The 23,419-nt window shown below is 37.8% G+C and overlaps 1 protein-coding gene across 2 annotated transcripts in view; it reads right to left on the minus strand.

Annotated features, from left to right (window-relative positions):
- Nucleotides 1-23,419, minus strand: part of RPAP2 (RNA polymerase II associated protein 2) — a 41,480-nt gene that overhangs the window by 3,615 nt on the left and 14,446 nt on the right. Inside the window, exon 11 of one of the 2 annotated variants that reach the window (XM_026116546.2) lies at nt 19,115-19,183. The exons of the other annotated variant lie outside the window; for it this stretch is intronic. Within the exon in view, the coding sequence (XP_025972331.2) occupies nt 19,115-19,183 (69 nt within the window). The remainder of the gene's footprint in view (nt 1-19,114; nt 19,184-23,419) is intronic. 2 annotated transcript variants of the gene reach the window in all.

The following is a 23,419-nucleotide window of genomic DNA, read 5'->3' on the forward strand; positions in this document are numbered from 1 at the left end:
AGAAGAAGCTATCACCACGCAGATTATCTACACACAAAAATATCCGTTTGGAGAGTAGGTGAAATGGTGAACCATCGGTTTTCACTGGTTCTTTGGTTTTACCCTAAAGATTTTTTTTTTGTCAAAAAGCTGTTTCTTTTTCTCATGATTGTAAAAATATTGCGATTAAGATAGAAAAGGCTGAATCTACCTCCTATTCACAAATATTAAAACCTATCTTTAATTAACAAAATCAAATATTAAAGCTTACACTGAACGTTAGGTAACTTCAACATGTTACTGACCGGATCACTTAACAAGAACTCATATCCCAAAGTTTACTTAGTCTCAAATACTGTATTTGCACAGATAAATAGTGTCATTGACACAGTATGGGAAATAGATTTATTTTATAGCATGTGGGTGAAATGATGTACTTTTAATAGGAAGCTCAAGGTAGTCTACAGCTTCCTACAAATTTCACAGCTCACATTGCCTTTAACCACGTAACAGCTGAGATCAACCTTCCTGCAGCCACTGGTATTAAGAGCATCTCAATTTGGAAAAAGCTGCCTATTAAAGAAGGGTCTTTTAAGTTAAGCAAAACAGCGGTAGAAGACAAGCAAAGGATCTCACAAGACACAGTAAATACTGTTCCTTAATACAAAGGTAAGTTTAAAAAAAAATTTGATCAAAAGACTTTTAAAAAGTTAAATCATTTTCCGTTTCTTTTTGGATTCCATTTCAACATACAGTTAGCTAAATGCATGACCTAGCAAACACTGACACGAGGTGAGAAGGGCTGTAAGAGAGGCGCAAAGCAGAGGCACGGCGTGGCATGGCCCAGCCTCCCGCACAAGCCCCGCCACAGCAACTCTCTTGCGAGGGAGAAGTGGCCACAGGTGGATTTGTGTCTTTCAGACGAAGGCCACTAGGTTTTGTTTTGTACTTCGCGACAGCCATGCCAGAGTCGTTCCTTACATGGCGAGAAGCACAAGAGCTGCTGTTTCAGCTGGTAAGACCGAGAGCCTCCAACGGCGGCTGCCACGCTGGAGGTGGGTTTGCTGCGGGAAGCCGGCGCAGCAGCAGGGAGGGAGCAGCGCGAGCGCTGGCAGGAGATCGGCTATTTCAGAGGATTGGTGTGGAGACGGGCGAGAGGGGGATGTGGAGAGGGATGGTGGGGGAAGGACTGGGAGATGCATTGTCACTAGTCTTCAAGGCACCCTTATCAGCATTAGATAGGCCACATATGAAAAGCAACTGGTGGCATACACAGCCATGACTTCCTGAGTGCTGGTGCCAGAAGGCTGTAATATTGCAAAACACTATCTGTGCAACGTAGATTTAAATGCATTATTTTATCCAAGCCTTTTTCTTCCTGCCTTTGCTTTACAAAGTAATAAAGATGCTATCTTTTTTAAAGAAACAGAAAACGTGCACAGTTTTAAATATAGTGTGCTAAAATCTGTATGCCATGAAGCTCACATGCTAAAGCAGTCTTTTTTTTTAAATATATTTTTGGAACTGCAGTTTTTGAAACTGTATAGTTTCATAAACTACAGATCTATCCCAACAGGCCCTGTTTAAGACACTGTTTAAAGAGTAGCTATTATAGACCCCACTAAGAAAGGAAAGGGTATTGCTGTTGTCACGGACATTGCCAGGCACTAAATACTGAAGAACAAACTTAAGAAAACAAAGGAGCAAAAATCCTCTGAAGTTTAACTCTTGATCAATATTTTTGTTCATCAAACTTTGTTGAAAAAATCAGGCAAGTTGCTAACTATCTGATAAGCAGGAGACATAATTAAAATGTAATTTCAAAGAGACATATGTTAGTTTCTAGTAATTTTTTGAAAATTGCCTCTAGATGGGACAGTGTATTAAACATTTATGAATGTACGTAAAAACACTTTAGTATTGAAAAACTGTGTCCTTTTGGCATTTAAATGATGCTTTAGTTTGCAATTTGAGAAGTGGTTACCCACAGGTACTTTTCTACTTTTAAACAGCTGCTTGAACAGAAGCAGGAGCTCTTGTCTGCAATGGGAGCAAGCACAAGTTGCTAGTCTAAGCTCAGCAATATGTTTCATGCTCTCATTAACGCTGGTCCAATGTGTATTTGAGGTACTGCAGTAGGCAGAGCTCGATCAGGCGAGATCCAGTATGCTAAAGATGCATTAAGGGCTGTGCTCTCCTCCTTGCACAAAGTGCTAATTCTAACTGAAGTAAAGCAACTGAAGTAAACCATAATTGTATGCAGATAAGCCAGAACAATATTTGGAAACAGTATCTTAATGTCACTGAAAGCTGCAACCCTAGCTCTGAAGAAACTATTGCGACTTAATGACATACAGGATTTCAATTCAAGCATCATGGAACTGCCACAAAGTTCTGCAGCATCTTTAAAAAGAAAAGATAGAATGTAAACAGGAAATAGGATATTTGGAACGGGAGCAGTAATAACTGGTTACTGCAAGAATGAAAAAAAATATATATTATATATATATATAAAATTCTGCTTTTTGGTTACTTACTTTCACATGTTGCAAAATGTGGAGCAAATTTTTGAGGACAAACTTAAATAAGAAAAGGTAAAGGACTAAGTGATTAAAAAAAAAAAAAGTAACCAACAGAAACACGCAAACATAAATGTTACTGTCCAAACTTATACACCCATGCTTCAAAGGGCTGCCCTCAGCACTCCGTTAAAAGGAAACTTTCATGCTCAGTTCATGGAAAAGTAGTACAGCATGATCAGGCTTCATGAAACAGTGTCGTTTCCTGCACACCCACTTATACCATATGGTAAACAGGTCTTTGTAAAGTTTGAAAAGTGTTAAAAATGTCAAACTGTATCTGAGCGATAAAACTCTCATTTGCTGGCTATTTCACATATGCTACATGTAAAAAAACCAACCAAACAAACAAAAAAGAAATTAATGGGAAGACCAATGAATTGTTGCCAAGCTATTAAATGACATCTGGCTATCACAAAATGTTTACACAGTTTCAATGCTTAAACTCAAGACCCAAGCTTTCTATGAATTAGCCTTCTTACAAAAACATTTGACAAGTATAGTTTGACCTAAACTAAAACATTTTTAAAAGTTAGTAACATTACATGGAATGTATTTCATAAGCTGATATGGTGTTGTGTGCAGTCTGTTCTCAGACCTACGTATACCTTAACCAAGACAGCAGAATACATTCAGAAAAGATGATGGTGATGTTTTTTATGTAGTTAAAAGCATGAATCGGCACTTCCTCTCCAAAGATGTGAACAGGCATCCTAAAACAACCGATGGCACAGCCCCCTCCCCCTCAGAGAGTGGGCCCCAAGAAAACCTTTCTGGACTTTTTGCTTAAAATGAATTCTGTGACCCCCTCTGAAAAAGTTACATTTTTCAAAGCAGCCAGTGTGATACTGCCCAGCTGGAGATCTCTGAAATAAAGGCCTGAAAACAGCAGTAAGAACATCCGAGAGCTGGATTCCTCTCCAGCCTCCAACCTGGTCATTCACAGTTACAGGAAAACTGCTGAGAAGGTGAATGCACAGACATTTACCTAGCGTTGAGCAAAACATTTCTATAGTCATGAACAAAACCTGTATGTCTATTATCACAAAACTTAACAATCAGTTCCTATTGCAATAAAAACAAGCATCTGCCTACCTCTTTCTAAGCGCACAAGCTTTAAAAATAAAAAGCATTGACTGTGGTTAAACCCATGGATATGAAAATGATTGTTGCAGTTCTTCACCTTGTTTGCCATGCTTGAAACTCAAACAAGAGGAGCATTATAAAGCCAAATAAAGAAAAGTAAGTGCCAACTGTCTTTCCACAGAAGATGCTGGAATTCCAAACAAAATATAAATATTTTTGCTGACTATAAGTGTTAAAGCACCATGAATCACACTATATCATCATAACATTATTTTTTTTTCTTTTAAATTCTCTCTCTTTACATTCTAGTTTTTGTTTTAGGTATTTAAGACTTTGTTTTAAGATCATTGTAACCAGGATGACTGATACCTATTTTTCTATGAGAATGAGGGAGTCTCAGTAATGATCACGAAAGTTTCTTGAACACTCATTTCCTGAAATCAGAACATGGAAACAAAGCAAGAGCTAGCAGCACTGCTAGGGCAAAACTTATTTTTTCATTCTCAAAAAAGGATAGTCACAGATGTGCTGCAGGGAAGGCGCCAACAAGCTTCCAGCTGAGGTGCCATCAGTAGTCTCTTACTAAGGGTCCGACCTGCAAGGCAACTCCCAGGCATTTTCTTTTGCTATCTTTGCAGTCACAAATTGGACTATGAGAGGACTGCCAGATTCCTCATAGCCACCTCACAAGCATTTTACCTGAAGGTCTGGAAACATCCTATTTACACTTAACAGAAAAATAAAAGTGCATACATGTCTTTTAATAGCTATGTTAAATCATTTGACCTGAAGTTACGGTTCTGCAGGAACAATAAGCCATTACAGCAACATGCTAACTTAAAACTCCAGAGCACATTTGTTCCATTGCTACAACATAAGGTCATTTCACCTTGTCAACAAGGACTGATTTAGGAGAAATAATGATAAAAAATGTGAAGAAATGTAACTGTGCAGGAGAGACTTCGGAGTGCCAGCTACCAGTCAAGTACTGCAATAAAGCATTAAACACAACCCGCTCTGAATAAAACAAACAAACAAAAAAACTCTTCCAGGATATCACCAACACGCAAACACAAATGGAAAATATTTTGATAGCAACTCTACATCCAAGCGTGTTGCTGGGATCTGGCATGGACTCATTAGTGATCCATTGCCCTTTTTGCACCTGAGACAGCTTGGCTGTAAAAGCAGAGCAGCTTAGGTAAATTCCTACAGGAGGACTTCCCCATCCTGCAGGCTGAGCACCATCATTTCTGTCTTTTCCGTACTTTATGCTTTCCCAGCCATACTCATCTCTACTTTTCCATGTTGGGCTGAGTTAGCCTCACTATATGGACACATAAATGCATTTGAGAGTTTACAGTAACAAACAAAAACTCTCTCTCAAGGCTAGGATACCAGTGTATCAGATACAGTCGAGTGCCTTAATTTAACAGTTTGATGCCTGTGAAACACTTTCACTGTTTTACGGACATAAGTCTTTACTTCAAAAGCAGGGAATACCATCATCATGGGTGTCATGGACAACAGAAAGTTAATTTGGAAGAAGAGAATTTAGACGTCTGTCAAATTTCCATTCAAAATTCACACTTGGACGACTACTGCGTGTGTCATATTTAGAAAAAGAAGTCATGAATTTAGGACACCAGTTATCATCTTTACGAATTAATGAATACAGAAACATTGCAAACCATAGCAACAAACATACAAAACATTGCAAACATAGCAAAAAAACATTACGAAGCCACAAAATCACAAGACTTCCCACTTTTTTCTTCCCTCACAATTTCTGTCAGTCTTTGGAACAATATTACCTAAATATTCACTGCTCTTGGGATTTACAGGGAGTATTGACAGACTCCTCCCTGCTCTGCACCTATCATTATCATCAATTTATCAGGCAAATCATCTCTGCTTTGATTGCTTTTACAAGGTATAAAGGATTGGAACAACTGAGCTGATCAAAACAGGCTACACGCAGCCATTTCAGTGGGCAAGCAGGTAGGAGAGGGAATTTTCCTCAGACTGACACCATGGAAGGCTGGTAAAGAGACGACAGCTGAGGAGCCCAGAACAAGCCCCGGGTGCTGGACGGACCGAGGGCCAAGCTGAGCATATCGCGCTGCCCCTTGGACCAAGGGTGGGTTACAGGGGCAGTACCGAGGAGGCTGCCGTCATTAAGAGAGGAGCCCCTGAAGTTGTTTCCGTAGCACAAGGTACTTAATTTCAGCAGTAGCCCAAGACTCCTTCAGCAGCTATATACAGTAAACCTCCCACTCCTTACGTTACAACTGAAAGATACAGTGCAAAACCTCATCCATAGATTTAAATATGCTTTTGAACAGATTTATAAAAACCAATTCTCAGTCATACAGTATGAAGCTGCAAGTTATTCTCAGTAATAATTCGTCTCATATAGTGTTAAAAATCCTCTAGAAATATGCAAAGCCATATTAACTGAATGAATGGGAACAACCATTGCATTATGAAGTGTTTGATTCCCTTGACATACAAGGACTTTGGCTTTTTTTGGTCTTTTTAATGATTATGTCAAAGATATTTGCAATACTCTTATATTACAGATTTGATAGGCTTAGTAATGCAATAAAATTATATTATTATTCAGAAATTACATCTTTTAATATACCAGACTTCTATAGAATGCAATATTGGATTCCATTTTAATTGCGTTTCTTTGAAGGAGGTCTCCACACCCACTGATTAAACACAAGTAATTGTTTTGTTTAAGAAAAATAAACAGCTAAGGCTCAAGACACTGAAATAGATATGCATTGAAGCCTGTAGAGCATCTGCCTGTATGTATAACTGGAGGATACCAAATGTATCCATCACTCCTTACTCGGGTAAACTGAAACACTTGCAGTGTTCGTCCATTCCACGAGTCCCTACTGAAAGATGCTCAAGCATATTGACACAATAAATCAAACCATCACTGCAATTCTGAATTTTCTCCAAAATGGACTGACAACTTGCTTAATTTGAAGTAGAGTCCCTCACTTACCAGCATATCATTGGATACACTACACGTGACTAGAGACAGCAATTTTGTTATTAAAGTAACTTAAATCACAACAGTGTCCATAAAAATTGCTTCTTAGTGTTAGGCATACTGCTGTTGCCTATAAAAGAGGTATTCAACAAATTTAACTCTAACCTAGGCACACCCATTGATAATTGTTTTCAATTTAGAATAATCTGAGGTGGAAATATGACCTTCCAGAATTTGCATTTAGAAAAATATTTAATGCCTTTGAGTTATATTAAAATATTACTTTCTTCTCTTAAACTGCAATGGTTGGAGAACTTTACTTTGCAAAAAATAAATTCACAGAGCTTAGAGCAAAATGCATCCATCAAGCAGAAGTTAATATGGTCCAGAAAGCCAATCTGGGGCACAATGTGAGTGCAGTTGTAGCCTAAAGCTGCAATATCAGGGAGATTTAAAAATACATATATAATCTTAGGTATATCTAAGTGGTTACACAATCATACTGCATTAATGTACACTCAGAAACTGGAAAACACTACGTGCTTAACATGCAATTTAGCTGTTATGCTCATAATTTCATTAAAAAAATTATTTCTTATAACTTCTGTTTGAGCTTGATTTAAAAAGCTTAACATTTCAAAAACAAACCTTGTTAAAAGCAAAAGGCTGTCTCTAAAGTGAACATTTTCCATTAGAACACATTAATATTTGACAGACCATCCTGAACTGGAAGCATCTAACTTACAAACAAGATGTAGAAGTATTTAAAGATATCTCTGGAATGAAGTTTTTTGTTTAATTACATGTTACTAGTGGAAAAAAAATTAGTTATGATTAGCGCCATTTACAGCTCTGTAATTAAAGCAGCCCCTAACTGGGGCCCTTTGTTAGCATCTCCTATAGGTCAAAGACAGAAGTTAGCATTCAGAGGCATTTTTCTTTAATTTTCCCCAAATTTATTCATATTTTCTATTTTCTTGGATGAATGATAAAAGAATCTAAAAACCACAATGTTAAATCATAACAACTGACAGCAATAAACAATTTTCTTACTGAGGGGAAAAAAGCTACTTCTGGTCTAGTTTTAAATATAGCCTAAAGATCTTGTTCTTAGCATAAAGATAAGAACTCTGTAGCTAGAGTGCAACCTATGTCTTATTTATTATTTAACTTTCCTTTCATCATTGTGTACCGACTTGCCCACAGAATCCAGCAGACACTTTAATTCTTTGATAGCAACCAAAGCTAAACTATTTTTATTTTTAAAGTTTTTGTTCACTACATTTAAATCAATGCTACAAACACTGATTCAAAAATCAACAACTAGAATTCCTACATAATCCAAGTATGCTGCAAAATTGAAGGTTCATTCAAAAATTAACTTTGCTCTTTGTTTCCACTACTGCCATTCTTTTTCCATATGCAGCTTCTACAAGTCTGTTTAAGGAAAATGTTCTCTTTGATACATGTTTAGGCATATACTAAGCAAAATACATGTTTTTCTTCAAGTTCACCCCTTCCACATACACTTTTCAATAGTACACGTCCAGACACGAGTCAACTTCCATCTCTTTTAATGGACCAAAATTTCATTCATAGTGCTGCCTAATGGATACAACTAAGAGTAAAAGGAAAGCATACCTATAATAAGGAGGCTGTATTTAACCATTTAAGACAAGTGCTTAGTAACAACCAAAAGAGTCAATGGATTTGCTCTTTTTTTAATCAGTTATTCACATCCAATTGATAGGGTGATTGGTAATTCAGAAAACACCACTATCCAAGATGCATGTAAAACTCTGCCAGCGCAAACAGCGCTGCTCTGCAGGAAGGCACTCAGGGCGCGAACCCCATGGCACCAGCTCAGCAGCAGAGTTCCCCTGGGTCACACCATGAGTTGGTGCTCATCTTCTCCCCTTGTACATGAAAGGTAACACTCTCCTCAAAGGGGCTTAGAAGGCTGAGTGAACATTTGTAAAGCACTTTGCTGGCTCTACTCTAACACATCATTCAGTTCCTTCCATAATTGTCCAGGAGAGGAACTACACATTTCAGAACATTCAGCAGATGCAGAAGAAGTGGTAAAGTTTTCTGCAAGCATTTGCCAGCTTTATGCTGTTCCTGTAATGCCAAGCCCTGCTGGCTTCATCAGATACTCGGAGATCACTGTGTTTCACCCAGGCTTAGCCTGCCTAATGAAAAAGATGACAACCAACACTCTGGAAATACTATGATGTTACAATACAAAAATTCAAGGACATGTGACTAGTTTAAAATTATACCAATAGTATGTAATGATTCTATTTGCCTTCTGTTTTAGGGAGATTTAGGAATCCTATTTTCAAACATTTATTTACTTTAAAATGTTTCACCATTTTGTATTAACAGGTATGACCGCAGCACGTTTTTTTCTTAGAACCATATCAGAGTATGGTACCCACTTCTAAATTACCATTATTCCAATTCATTACTATGACACTAGTTCACAGACACAAAGTATCAGAACTTATATGATATTGTGTGCCATATAAAGCACTTACATTCATACAGGGAGTTGTTCCAAAAGCTTTCAATTTCACTTATCTGCAGAAAGCCAAGGCAATATAAAGTTCACAACATAAACCCAGAAGAAATCACTATCAGCTGTTTCCTTCTAACAAATCTAAGTTTCTTAGGTACACATTTCAAGGACAGACCTTGTTTAAAGAGCTCCATTTATTTGAAGTCTGTTTCCTGCTAACCAGCTGACAGATCAAAGGTACTTCTCAGTCCTACCATTTATTCCCCTTTTTTCCTCTTTTTCAACTCTGTTGAAATTTTAAATTTAATAAATTTTAAATTTATTTTTTTAAAAGATCCTTTCATCCATTTCAGTCTTCTATTCCTTACTTTTTATGTTCCACACAGTTTTCCCACGACACCTCTCAAATATTGGAATCTATGCCTTTGAAGTCCTTGCCTTAGCTATGTGAAATTATGCACAAGTCCAAGTCTCTGTAAGATTAAAAATACTAAGATGTAAGCTTTTGAGTATTTTGTAAAATATACATCGCTGTATAAATTATTGTGCACATACAATGGTACAATTTAAATATCTAAAAGATGCATTTATATACAGACCTGGCACATTTTATGAATTAAAAAGTATTAATATACATCAATTTTTGCAATTGCTGGATTTTTTTGCTGCTATATAGTGTAATTTATTTCCATCAATTCGTTATCTCAATGATACGCAAAAAATGTTTTCAATAAAGATTAATTTACGTAAATACTATGTTACAGGTGGAACAGCTACAATGCAACACGCTCAGGTGAATAATTTGTCAATACTTGACTATATAAATTGTACTCACCTGTACTCAGTTACTATGGAAACAATGATCATAAAATCGATCATAGTTTAGTTTCAGAACTTTCTAACCATTGTAACCTGATTATCTACCTTTCAGTCCCATATAGAGATCAAACACCTGGACTATTGCAGCTGAGTAAAGAGACATGCTAGGAATAGACTTGCTTCCACTGTGTCCAAATTTTTGTTCTTTAGAAGTTAAACATAAGGACCTCAATACCTTTCTGCTTACCTTTTGCAGTTTTGAAAACAATAGCAGTTTTGGACCTCTCAGAAAGAAAGTCTTAAAAATCCCCCAAAGTTAAGGATTCTTAACCACCTTTCCCCAGATACAGCAGCTCACAGGAAGTTTAAAAAAAAAGTTAAGAGAGAGCCTATTTCTGCTTGTTTTATTTCTGGATCTATCACTGATTTGTGGCATGATCTCCAGTAAATCACTGGGCTTAATCACTACTCTTAATCTCCATTTTACAATCTCTACAGTCAAGAATACTATTAACTCCCATTTGTGAAGGTACACCTGGGCTAAATGCATACCTGTAAAAAGCTGAATGTGCAATAAAGCTTGATTGTCAAGTATCCCTCATGCTGTTAAAAAACTGAAGATCTCATCTCAGAAACACCAGGTTTTATGATAAATGAGTTAGATCTATTCAGTGACTTCATAGAATGTTAAGACAGAGAGAGAGGGAGAGAGAGGAAGGGAGAGAGTGGTAGCTGCACTTCAATGGAACACGTGGTACATGCATAATACACATCAAAATGAAGTGAAACATACTGAGATCCCAAGCCTTTAAACAATCAGGCATCTGTACACTTCTTGCATCGATATAGTCAAACTGGTTTCACATCTAGCAATATGTAGTAATGTTCATTACAGTTTCTGGACTCCCAAATACTGGTTAGTTATGTTTTCTACCAGCTAATTAAAGCATACTTTCACTTTTGGAAGGGACTGGAGAGAAAAGAACATGCACTGTTACGGACATGACTGTTCCCTTTTTTTTTTTTTTTTTTTTTTTTTTTTTTTTAACATTATGCTAGTCAGAAAGTTAGGAGTGTGTTAGGTTTTAAGGAACCTTATCTAGGTGTTCACTATGTAAACAGTCATACCTGTGGCGACATTCAGTTACGCTCGAGTCAGGGAGGCAGAATGCATGCAACATTCTGGTTAACTGACAGCTGACCTACTGCCCCAAGTGCTTGTTTTCATTATACTTTGCATGAAGAAGAGTCACCTGCACTCTGGATTTTAAGTGCGCTAGAGTGGACTGCCTATAAATTCCAAGGGCTTCATCAGAGCCCATTTGCCCAGGGATACACCTTGTACATCATCTTTTGTCGGTGACACCTCTTTCTTTCCCTCCCCAAAGAGGCTGCATTTTCTGCTTGTTTTCACAAATATGAAAGAAACGTACTTCAGGAAACACTGTATGTTATTTGCCTTGAGCATTAACATCTGCATTAGGATTAGAAATTAAATTGCCACACTGGATCAGACCACTGGGCACCAAACTGCTTTTATGTCTCAAGAAGTAACAAACTAAGGAAAAAAAAGTACAAACTCCCTTCATAGTCAATTCCTGCATTATCAGGAAATGAAAACAACTCTCCAGTCCACCACTATGCCATCCACTATAATTTATCATGTAAAAAAAATCATTTGTCTCCTTCCTGAATCAATTAGGTCTAACCTTCTCTTCTCCACCACCCTCCAAGTTGTTCATGCCTCTAAGTAATTTTCAGTTTATCTCTGGTCACTGCAGAGTATTATAGACAGACCAACATTCTCCACCATAACATATATACGAAAACTAATGAAACGCATTTCTATTTCCCCCTAACTAACATGGCTCTTCGAGGTATGGGTCTTTGAGTAGTTCTGTGGACCACTTCTCTGATCTAAGCAAGCTATAACTTAGCTAAATGATTCAACTAATTTTCTTTTCAAAGATACTATTTATTTATGAAGCAAGATTTTGAAGATGTTTAATCACTTTAAGGACTATTCCTCCTTAAAAACCCTTCATTCACTTCATAGCAAAAAAATTGGCTGCCATGTCAGATCTGACGCTTGCAACAGCTATGTGACAGAGGAAACCGGAATCTCAGGAATGAAGTACTGTCTTTCTAGATAGCCCATCTTACTGTCTAGTATCATAAGCTTTTATGTTTCATGATCTGCATCATCATAAGGAGAGGACTGATGGTGTGGATCTTCAAAACATATTGCTCTTTTAGAGATTATCTACAGATCAAAGTTTTTCCGTTGTATGGTATTAGAAGAGTTAAGTAACACAACACTTTCTACTTCGGGCACTATCTCTTGCAGTGCAGATAGGAGAAGAGAGGACAATGCTTAGGCTAGTAGGAGTATCAGTATGACTCTCTGCACCGAAGAAGACTTAATCCACAAGCCGTGCTAGAAATTCTATTAGTACAAAATACCCGGGGATCAAATTCTAGGAAGCCCTGGTAACCTTTCCAGTGATGTATGCCTCTACATTTTTCTTGGTTCAGAAACAACAAGCCAGACTCAACACTGATTTGCATCTCAAGAAGTTTCCTGTAAGTCAAAAGAACCGCCTATGTGTCATGTCCCCAATAAATGTAGGCTGTTCTTTAGAAAGTTTACTAAGATAAAGTTAAAACTCTGAAAATAAAAGATACATTTGTTTGTCATAGTCATGTTTTTCTTTTAACAGATGGGTTATGTTTCATGATAAAAAAAATGTTTGCATTTAATGTATTAAGATTAATTATTAATAAGGAAGCACATATATTTTCATAAGGCTAGAGCTTCAGAATTCAGCTGCAAAATAACAGCTCAGTTTGCTTAGTAGATGAACTTAAAATAGCTTTAAAACTAACTTTAAGGCAGCTGTTAACAGTGCTGCATTACTCACAATGTCTTAATTGCAGCATCAGTTCAGAATAATCTACATTACAAGTGACTGTACAGAAGCAGAACTTATTCTGGGCTATGACACAACCTCCAATAAATAAAGCTGTATGCAGCAATCACGGAGGGAGGGAGAACGTGACATTACAAAATAAATCTGCCTAATAAATACCTTTTCAAGAAACAGAAATTTCTAACAGTTCTCTCTAATTGGGCTAAGCAATTTTTCCATCTGCTTGGTCAGCACGTAGTTGTGGCAAGTTCAACAAGACATGAACTCCACTGCTAGTTAGCTCCCCCAAAAAGAAAGAGTCAAGATGGTAAAACGGTCTTCCAAAAACTGGCATGCTGTCTTTCAGACGGCTGAAACAGAATTTGCAACAAAAAACTTACCCTGCACTGACACACACAAAAGGCAGAAATGAAGTGGCAGAGGAAAGTATTACTGCCAGATTTTTCAGTTGCAATACATTTGGAACGTAAAGTTCCCAAGGGCAACTAAAGAGGAGCTCCAAAACTCTCCTCAGCAGAAAAAAATACTTCTACTGATTTATGTTCTTCCTCTAATAAAGAGATTAATTGGAAGAACAACATGAAGGACCATCTATAACCGGTGATGCATTTCTTTGTGCGCAAGCTCTGCACACATGGGCATGACTTCATTTTTCTGCGTGCCCACACGCACATCTGCTGGGAACACACAGATTTCTGTCTCTTGGAGGTATTTTCAAGACACTGGGCTGAAAGCCACAACCCTGCTCTTCCCTTGCACTGGGCAGCAAAACTGGCAGATGAGAAGGGTGCTTTTTGTGCCAAGCCTCCTTACTCCCTGCAACACAACTCCACGAGACAGCACATGCTAGGGCTCCCCTCCTGTCAATAAGGACAAGGACCAGAAGCGTTTTTGCAGTAAGGCGGAACTTATCATCCTGGATACACCTCAGAGACTTTGTGTTGGGCAAGTACGCGAGCTACACAATGCATCCAAATCTCCCTTTCAAAAGGCTATCCACGAGAAATGCTGGAACGGAAGAAGACTGCAGCTGTGTACACTGCAACGAAATCCGAGCTGTTCACTTCCCTACTCGCCAGCACTAACGCCAGCGCATTCTTCTGATATGAGGAAAACGTTTCCTTTCAAACTGCTAAGACGACTTCTTTTTTTTCCCCCTTTATGAATGGTAAATGAAGATACTAAACTTTGAAGTCGGCACTCATTTATTCTACAATTAACAACACTGCAAATCCCTCAAATTACTGTACTGTATATATTTCTCAAGTAATCCTGGAACATGCTAGGAGGAAGTAAAGTAATAGTGATTTCCTGCAGAATATGCCAAACAGGCAGACTGAGCTTGCTTAGAAAGTGCTGATAAGCAAGAACTGCTTAACAGAAAACCTGTCTGGGTTCATGCTTACCAAATGACAGCTTGTAATTATTAAGAAAATCAGAAAAGTCTATTCTTTCTCTGAATGTGTAAGAAGACTTGCAGTTTCACTGTTTTACACAAAACTATACTCTACAGCTAGGGACCAAGGGTAGAAACAAAGATTGTGCCCAAATTCAAGTACTTTTATAAGATAAAGGTTTTTTGGATTTTTGGACCTGCAAACTGTTTCAGAATCGGAAACAATTACATTCCTAGCTTACAGATAAATGATGTTTTCCAGATGCAACTTTACTCGATTTTTTTATCATCAGACTTGCCAAATAAAAGAGCATCCAGTTTATTTGTATGTTTTCTCTGTAGGAATAAGTATCTTTCAGACATTAAAAGGCAGAACTTATGTCATTTAAACAAAAACAGAATACTAGAATAGAAAGCAGATCTGTTGAGTGCAAGTGTAATTTTTACAGTCACTTTGGAAGATTCATTCACATCCAATACATATTTGTACATCAGATAGTTTTTGGACATCAAGAACACAGCAGAAATATCACAAACATCTGAATTCCTCTGAAAATAATTTAGAAATTTCAGTTTCAAGCCGTAGACATGCTCTGGTGTGCAACGAAGTAAAAAAACCCCCAAGCTCGTACCGAAGATTCTCCAGTTCCAGAACTGTTACCTCTCAGAGAGCAAACCTCTAGAGTACATCTCCCCATGACACGTTTATCTAAAGTGGCTGCACACATATAACGATGGCTTTTGTTTAGTGATCATGGTCATTTTGAGTTTGTTTAAATACTGCAGCCCAACGCTTATGAACTAATCCCAGAGCATTATGAAATGCTTCAAAGCTTTTAGCGGGGGGAATCCTCTTGCCTAGGCTTTGCAGATGAAGCTGACCACAGTTCACTGGAACCAGCCAGCTCAGATAACTAAGATGAAAGCAGACATTTCCTGAAAATATCTTGAAAGCTTTCCATTAGACTGTACCAGGGGTATACACTAAAAATGGCAAATGCCCGTGCTTGTATAGTAACCAATCCTCCATCCTCCCACTGCTTTCTCCATTCTTTTTGAACTACTGTATGTGCTTCTATTTATCTGCTTCATTTGATATCTCGTAAAATTCTTTGGTGGAAAAGATGCACCCTCTGTATTCTAGTTTACATTATAAAGCAGATACTACCATAATATACAATTCTGCTAACATACTGAACATTCACACAGGAAGACGCAGAAGTCTGCCACTACCAAACTTATTACAACTGGTAAATAAATAAGGCATTTGATCTACAGAACATTTTAAAGAGTCACCTATGCCATTTTAGGAATTAATGCAATTATTTGAGCATAATCTCCTCATGGGCTCTCGAAGTGTATTCTAGGAAAGTCTGTAAGTATTGCTGAATGTGCTGGTCAGAAAGGCGAGACTGCCTCAGGCTAGATTTTCAATAAAGGTTCAGGCTAGTTGTTCATATTTTATATGATAATTTGATTGAATAAATCCAACTGTTCACTAAAAAGAGGATATGCTCCACTATTGGGATTTCCAACATTTTATATTTATAGAGAGATATATACACTGTCTAATTTCAGCCACCTTACTTCAAAGCTATGAATCAGAAGCCCAGGTTTCTTTAACAGTCAATAGGCTCATGAGCATGTAACTGCTTTGAACAGCTTCTGGAGGACCAGCAGACTATATAGGGAGCCTAGGTCTAATTTAAGCACCAAAATTAGGTGGTGTGACTATCCTACACAGAGTATCCTACAAAGAGTTAGTTCACAAGCGCACACACACTCTAATGAAGAGAGGATAGCATTATCATAACGCAATACATGGCATTAAGTGGCAATGATACTTGAATTCAATATAGCAGTAATGATGACAGTGATTCTGGCTAGTAGCGTAGCAGAGCTAGAGACCACCAAAAGTGTCAGGGGACTCCAAGTGCGCTGTGAACCTCAGTATACTGTATCAGCCCTTAGCACACACTAGCCATATACGAGAAGGAAGTGGTGAGCCACAACATCTATGCACAAGATGGGGTGCAAGCAAAGTCCAACAGTTGCTACTTTAAACAAAACAACCCCCCGCCCAAGCAAAACAAAAAATACTTGAGGTCTTGGTAGTTTCCTTAGATGCACACCCTAAAATCTCATGCTCACTCTGCCTTCTTTAGTCCATATTCTTACACTTCCTGCTCCCCAGGGTCCCTGTAATACATACGATCTTTCATCCAGTTGGAAAGAGGAAGTATTACCCTTTTTCAGGGTGTTGCTTATGCTACTTCACTGATTAGTGTTAGGAGTAAAATGGCCATCCTCTATCTGGGACTAGCTCAAGACCTGTTAATAGATTTCCAGAAAAGATTTGCCTCTTTCAGTGAAAGAAGCTAGTAAAGACCTTTGACCCAGGCCCCATATAATTTCTCAGCCTAAATGACATTACATCTGCTGCAGCATGCATCACTACTCAGTATAGTTAAAGGAAGATCAGAGAAGACTTCATACAGTATAATCCTTTTTGTCACCAGTATTAGTAAGATACGGCAGGTTCCCTGGCAGACTATAGGAAATGAGAAATGCCCACAATCTGAAGACCTGTTTCCCAAGAGACTTGGCCAGGTTTCTGGAACAGGTTTTCAGGTCTTCTCTGCATACTTCTGGATTCCACTAAGTCTTCAAGTTTGGTAAGAATTTCTAAAAAGTTACGTGTTCTGTGTTGCTCTTTCTTGAAAGGATGCAACACTCATCAGCTTCCACAGAGAAGAATCAAGAGCAACCTTCATGTTCACTCCACCCTGTCTGCTCCTGACATTCTTGCACAGCTTCTCCTAAAAAGGGCCTCAGAGAAGTTGTTCAAAATTCGAAAATCATCAGCTTGCAATAGACTTATAATAAGCTGGAATCAATAAGAGTTTTGTTCAGGACTTCACTAGAATAATATGAGATAAGAAATCCACTCTATTTTGGGATCAAATGTAACTGTCATTTGCTTAAGGGTGGATGCTTTGGGGGGAGGGGGAATAAAAAGGTAAAAAAAAAAAAAAAAGAAAAAAAAGAAAAAAAAAGACTTGATTCTATGCTTCTAACTGCTATTAATATGAAGACTGCCTGCTACTTCCATAACATTTTAAAACAACTGTAAAACAATTATTAGGTATGTAAACATTTAGGGCTCATCATATGCAGCAGAGAGCAGTGACATATTTTAACCCATGATCAAAACAGTCACCATTTCATTAAATGTAAAGGAACTACTTGAAAAATTCATAAGATCCGTTTCACAAATTACCAATTCAACCATAAGAATATATAGTAAAAATGACAAAAGATTTGTTCTTACAGTTGATAAAAAATTTATGCCAAGGCATTCAAGTAAAGTTACTTTCTGTGTTCTGATTTAATGAATCATTTGAGTGGTATCTGGCTGGGTGACACAGATGTAAGGCTCGCTGAAGCCTGCTCTAATGCCTACTGGTATAGCCTTCCTTGGGACAGTAAAGCCAGAACAATGTGTCAGACTGAAGTAATATCAAAGAAAGTAAGTGCAGTACTGGGGATGCTATGAGGCTGGCCCACAACACTTCTTGACCTCTGAATGTCTGTAAGTACTTCTCTGTCCTACAGGCTCCAGTGACCCAGCAAGCCCAAAAGAAGAAGCAGTAGTGCGGTAATAAACAGCCTCTGAAATAAGATTTTTGCAATCTTGTAATTCAAGCTGAAAGACATAAAAAGATTGCTTGATGGTTTTAACTCTACTGAAAGGTAGGGCCTGACACAGTGTGAAACCATCAGTGATTTCTTAATAGGTGAACTAATGTTAAATGTTTAATATGAATTTGTGAAACAACTATTTTACTACACTGCAGAGTTTTTAATCTTTCTTTTTAACTTCAGAAATGTACATTAATTTGGAAAATATAAATTAAGCAAGTTACTTCATGCATAGGACTACAGCTTTTATACTTTGGGTCTCAGTACAGAAGCTTACTGAAAGAGATTATAATAAAAATCAGGCTTCCAGTTCGGAAAATCCTCGTAAAGAATTTAATTCTGTAGAATGTAGAACAAAGCTAAGGAGGGGTCTAGGCACTGCAGTATCATAATCCTGAACAATAAAGTGCATGCGCACACACGCACAAATGTTCCAATATTCCTATCAGAAAGTTAGGGCTACTAAACAGAAGATTCCCCTCTCAAAGAAGTTTGCTAGAATACTGAAAGATAATTCAAACATAAACATTTAGAAGCACACCATATCTACCAAAATAATTTGACTTTTATCATGGAAGTGAATTCCTCAATAAATTTAGAAGAAAAATTACACAGGAATAATAAAAGGTAATTTACAGTATTTTCTAATTTCAAAAAGTTAATTTTTTCCAAAACAAGGGAAGAATGTTACTGATTATGGAAAGTGTAACAGTTATGCCACATGCAAATAACACATGTCATTTTGTATAAAATACTGTCAGAGAGGGGAAGACTGCTTGGCAGCAGTGAATGGAGAAAAGTGAAGCATCCTCTTCCTTCCTCCCACCTTTCCTCTTGAAAAAACCTTAAAACATAACTTCTTTTTAAAAAATAAGCATTACATTTGCCCATTGTTAACATGCTGCTGCTAGTGGGACAGTCACCTGTTTTGTCGAGAGAAGTTACTTGGTTTGCATGAAAAAAAATATTTCTGTTGATTCCCCCATCAATTTAAATAAATCTTTCCCCACATCTATCTACAAACTAAATCTTGTCTCAACAGGCTAGTTAAGATAGTGTCAATGACAGTATTTGATATCATAGGTTACTTACGCAGATAACAAGACAATAGCAATTAGAGTCCATTCGGGCATTTTGTGAATAATATTTCTGTTTGTTAACCTGAAAAATGGAAATTAAAGAACATCAGAACATTTTAAAGTCAGAGTGAAGATTAACAGGTTTTGACTGTTGAATTTTCATTGAAGTCTACCATTAAGATTTAATATGCTACATTATAATGTGGCAATTACAGCTGTATCTGAGCAATTCACCAACTTTCAGGGTTCTCTCTCATCTCACCCTGTAATGAGGAGACTGCAGAATTCTCAGCAAGTCTCTTTGTTCTGTATGAAAATGGGATGTGAAGAGTGAATAGAAGCTAATTCAAAGCATAGCTCCGAGTGCTGTGAGGGCTCACCTTTCCCTCTTATCCAGCAGGAAATTCTCAGGAACTGCACATACATTTCTGAAAAGTTGGGCCTTCCTACATTCACCTTCCCCCCTGCTGATTTCAGATCTAGATTTGCTGTAAGAGCTAGTGTTGCGGAAACAGACTGGATTTTGTAAGAAACTAGAAACTGTCCTCTGATGATTCTTACTATTAACAGAAACCTTGAATTCTAACTTATTCAGTGGGAGCCTGTGTAGATATGAGAGGTGGAAAATGAGGTATGCATCAAGAACCACGTGGGTATTCAACAAAAGGGCTGCTGTATTTTATGCCTCATGACACATTTGGTTTAACTTCTAGGTAAGGCACAGCTGCTTCAAGTCAAATGCAGAGGTCATACTTGAACTGTTACAGCCAATTTTGGGTGTGATCCACGGTGTTCAGGACAAGAGTAATTTTATGGAAAAGTCACAGCTAACAATGAAACTGCAGCTATGTGGGCATCCAAAAAGGCTAGCAGAATTAATTTGATTTAGACAGATGGTGCCATACAACAGAAATACCAAGAGGTAAATGCTTCAATATGTTTCCTTTCTTCTTGCTCTCAGCCTCCTTTCTGTCTTGCTGACTATAAATTCAGATCCAGAATGAAGCTACCCTTCATTCATACCCACTTCTACAGGCACTGGTGAAGATGGGAGGTTGCTTGAAGGTGTGAGGGTAATCATTTTCCTAAAAGGTGGTATTCCACCTGCTCCACCAGAAGCTTCGCACAAGTGTTCAGTAAGAGAGGAGACACAGCAAGGATTGAGGACACCAAGCACTGCAGGGGTATGAGAACAGGTTTCCATCGTATCTTCAAGGCTGACTTAAGGAGAAAGGACTTAAGCCAGTTTTAGGCATTTCAAAGGAAAAAACTGTTCCTGGAAATTTTAACCTGTGGAAGCTCACAGAAAGAACTATTTTTGGAAGTCACTTATGGGGAGAAAAAAAAAAAATCACATGGCAGCATTAGCAGCAGAAGTTACAGTCAGCTGCCTAGCCATTAGAGGCTTTATCACTGGATCCCTTCACACTACCAATTCTGGCAATTTTACCAGAACAACTAAATGTGATTAGTGGCAGCATGACAGACGGTCATCACACAAATTATGGTAGTTCCAACAAATGAAAGTTAAGTATGCTTCCAACTTCTTACTAAATCACAGCTGGAGACAGAGTGGAGACATATCCTTTCTGACTGATTGTGTACAGTAATTCCAGCGTCAGGAGCAGGAGAGCACACTGCTATGCTCAGGGGCTCGCAGAGTATAGCGATCTATGAAGATCAGTTATACTTCTAGCATCCCAGTACAGGAACTAAAAGCCTTCTTTTTTCCAAACTGCAAGCATACATTGCTTAAGTATAGTAATTTTTAAATCAAATACCTTGCAACAAATTCAGTTTCAAGAGAATTTTGTTTTTGTTTTTTAATTTTCTTTGAGCAAGAATATAATTATGGAAGAAAGATGTTAAAAAAATGGGAAAAGCCAGGTATTTGGCACTTGCCATTGTTAAAATTCAAATTCTGTTAACTTTATGAAAAATTTAAAAAATCAAAATTGTAATTGTAAATGCACAGTTATCAATAAGATGCTTTATACAATTCTTTCACATTCCTTTGTTTCAGAAAGATAATTAAAAAATCTTAGAATTTATTCTTAAGGGGAGTAGTGATCAAAGCAATATTGTCCCCTTTTTCTCCTCAAATTCCAAAAATCTTCCAACCAAACTAAGATTTGTAAGCAATGATTACTCAAGCAGTGCCTCCATAGCCCTAATTTTGTTAAATGATGAAAGCAAAAATACATATGTATACTGTAATGACAAATTAGAACCAAAAGTTTTGGTAAATATAGATTATTTCTGTTATTAAAAGATTCAGGTTTACCAATTACTATTTGAAATAGCTAATGGCAGTACCTAGCAGAAGTTAGGACCTGCTAAATTGCTACATTTTCTGGTTACAGAACAAGAGACAAAACAAAGGCTGAAGGTCTTGACTCAATACTGTTGACAGTGATAAACACTACTAAGAAATGCCTGATGGAATCATTTTGACAGGCAATTCATATGTAACATTCCAGTTTATCTGCTATGATGAGATACAGTGGAAGAGACAGCTCCAAATCACCTGGGAAAACTCTGTCAAATAGAGAAAGCAGTTTTATTTCAATGCTCTACAAGGAGCCATATTGATTAGAGCACAGGAAGGCGTCATTCTTGTACACAAACTAAGAGATGCAGTTATTTGTGTCAATTAACTCTTATTCAATGTTAGTATTGATTGGCAAGGTCTCAACACTAGTCACTGCCATCAATATGCTATTTACAAAGGAGGTAGTCAGAAGACATGGATAACCTGCAGGATACAGCGATATGGATTTGCTGATGTACTGGATGAACAGTCAGGCTTCCACAACGAGTAACCTTTTGGTACAACACCTGTCCTGAAGCACTTGTGCAACTGCATTGAAAAAGCCATTTTAGGCAGATCAGACTAAAGCTAGCAACCTACAGGTGTGAAGCCTTAAATAATAAGGAGCAGTGGAAGGGCAGTCACTTTCAAAGACAAGCTGTGTGTCAACACCAAGGCCTCTGAAGAGCAAAGCTTTCAGAAAACAGGGAAGTGCAAGTCCTCTATAAAAATGGTTCACTAATTCTTTGTCTTGCCTCTAGCCAAGACTGTTACTTCAGAACAATCCGTGAAGGAGAGGAGAAAAAGGTCACTAGAGTCCTGTCATAAAGGTATCACACAGAAATGTAAAAACACAACAAAACTTGGGGTATGCAGCTTGGGTAACAAAACTTGGGGTTTTGCAATGAAATATTTTTTTGTCAAGAAGTTTGACTAAATTCTCCCTCCCCTCCCCACTAAAGAAAACACACAACTCAAATTACAATGTATCCACCTAGCCTCTGCAAGGCTGGACAAGTATGCCAAGAAAGCTGGAAGATGATCCCAAATAGCTCTGTGGGCCACTTCGTTGCTGGTTTGTGGGTGTTGTAGTTCGCCCCAGCACTTTGCAGGAAGATGCACTGCAGCTGGACTTAACTGCTTCCACGACCCAGTAGGCAACAGGATCCACAGAGCATTTTTAATACTCTATGAAGAAGCTCAGATTGGGCAGATTGGATCAAAGTGACAGAAGCTGATGGGATAAAGGGCTAAAAGATGCAGAAAAATTCCATTATAAATCACCTTCCAATAACTGATTAGAGCACGACCTGCAATAAAAAGTGAACTCTAGTATAAAAGTTGTGGGAGTACAGCAAAGACCAAAGTTAAAGTAACCACTAAATGAAAAACTAAAGCCAAAAATGACAAAGAGCAGCACACATGGTTGGTCCTACTTTTTTTCCTTTGGTACATCCTCTCATTCAATTACTGTCAGCTGCTGATTTTGCTAGCAAAACTCCATTAATGAATGGTGGCCAAGTGATGTGTAACCAGTGCCTGCTGCAGTAGCAGATTAGCAGATTCAAGCGCATCCCCAGGAGCCCTGAGATAGAACTTGGACAGGAACCCCAACAAACTGCAAGTTACAGAAAAGAAACTCTTAGCAATGCAAAGGTTCACCGCCCTTTCCCCAGCAGTATTACATTCTCTGAGATTTACAGGAAACTGTTTTCTGACAGGAATGCTGTCTAACAGGGAATAGCAGAGGGACACAAGAATTATTGTGCCAGTTTAGCATAGGCATATACTGCAGCATAGATCATCTTCTTTAGGCTCCAACTACACCAGCTTAACAGTAAAAGACAGCTCCTCTCCCTTCACCCCAAAAAGAGAGCAGCATATTTACATACTAAATTATAATTTAATTTGATCACAACCAACGAAAATGACCTACTATTGTACCTTTACATTCTCTTCAAGAGGAGGCCATTTACTTTGGTGATCTGCTGCTTTAGAAACCACCTG

The sequence above is a fragment of the Dromaius novaehollandiae genome, chromosome 8 (assembly GCF_036370855.1).
Source record: "Dromaius novaehollandiae isolate bDroNov1 chromosome 8, bDroNov1.hap1, whole genome shotgun sequence".
Taxonomy (NCBI): Eukaryota; Metazoa; Chordata; class Aves; order Casuariiformes; family Dromaiidae; genus Dromaius; species Dromaius novaehollandiae.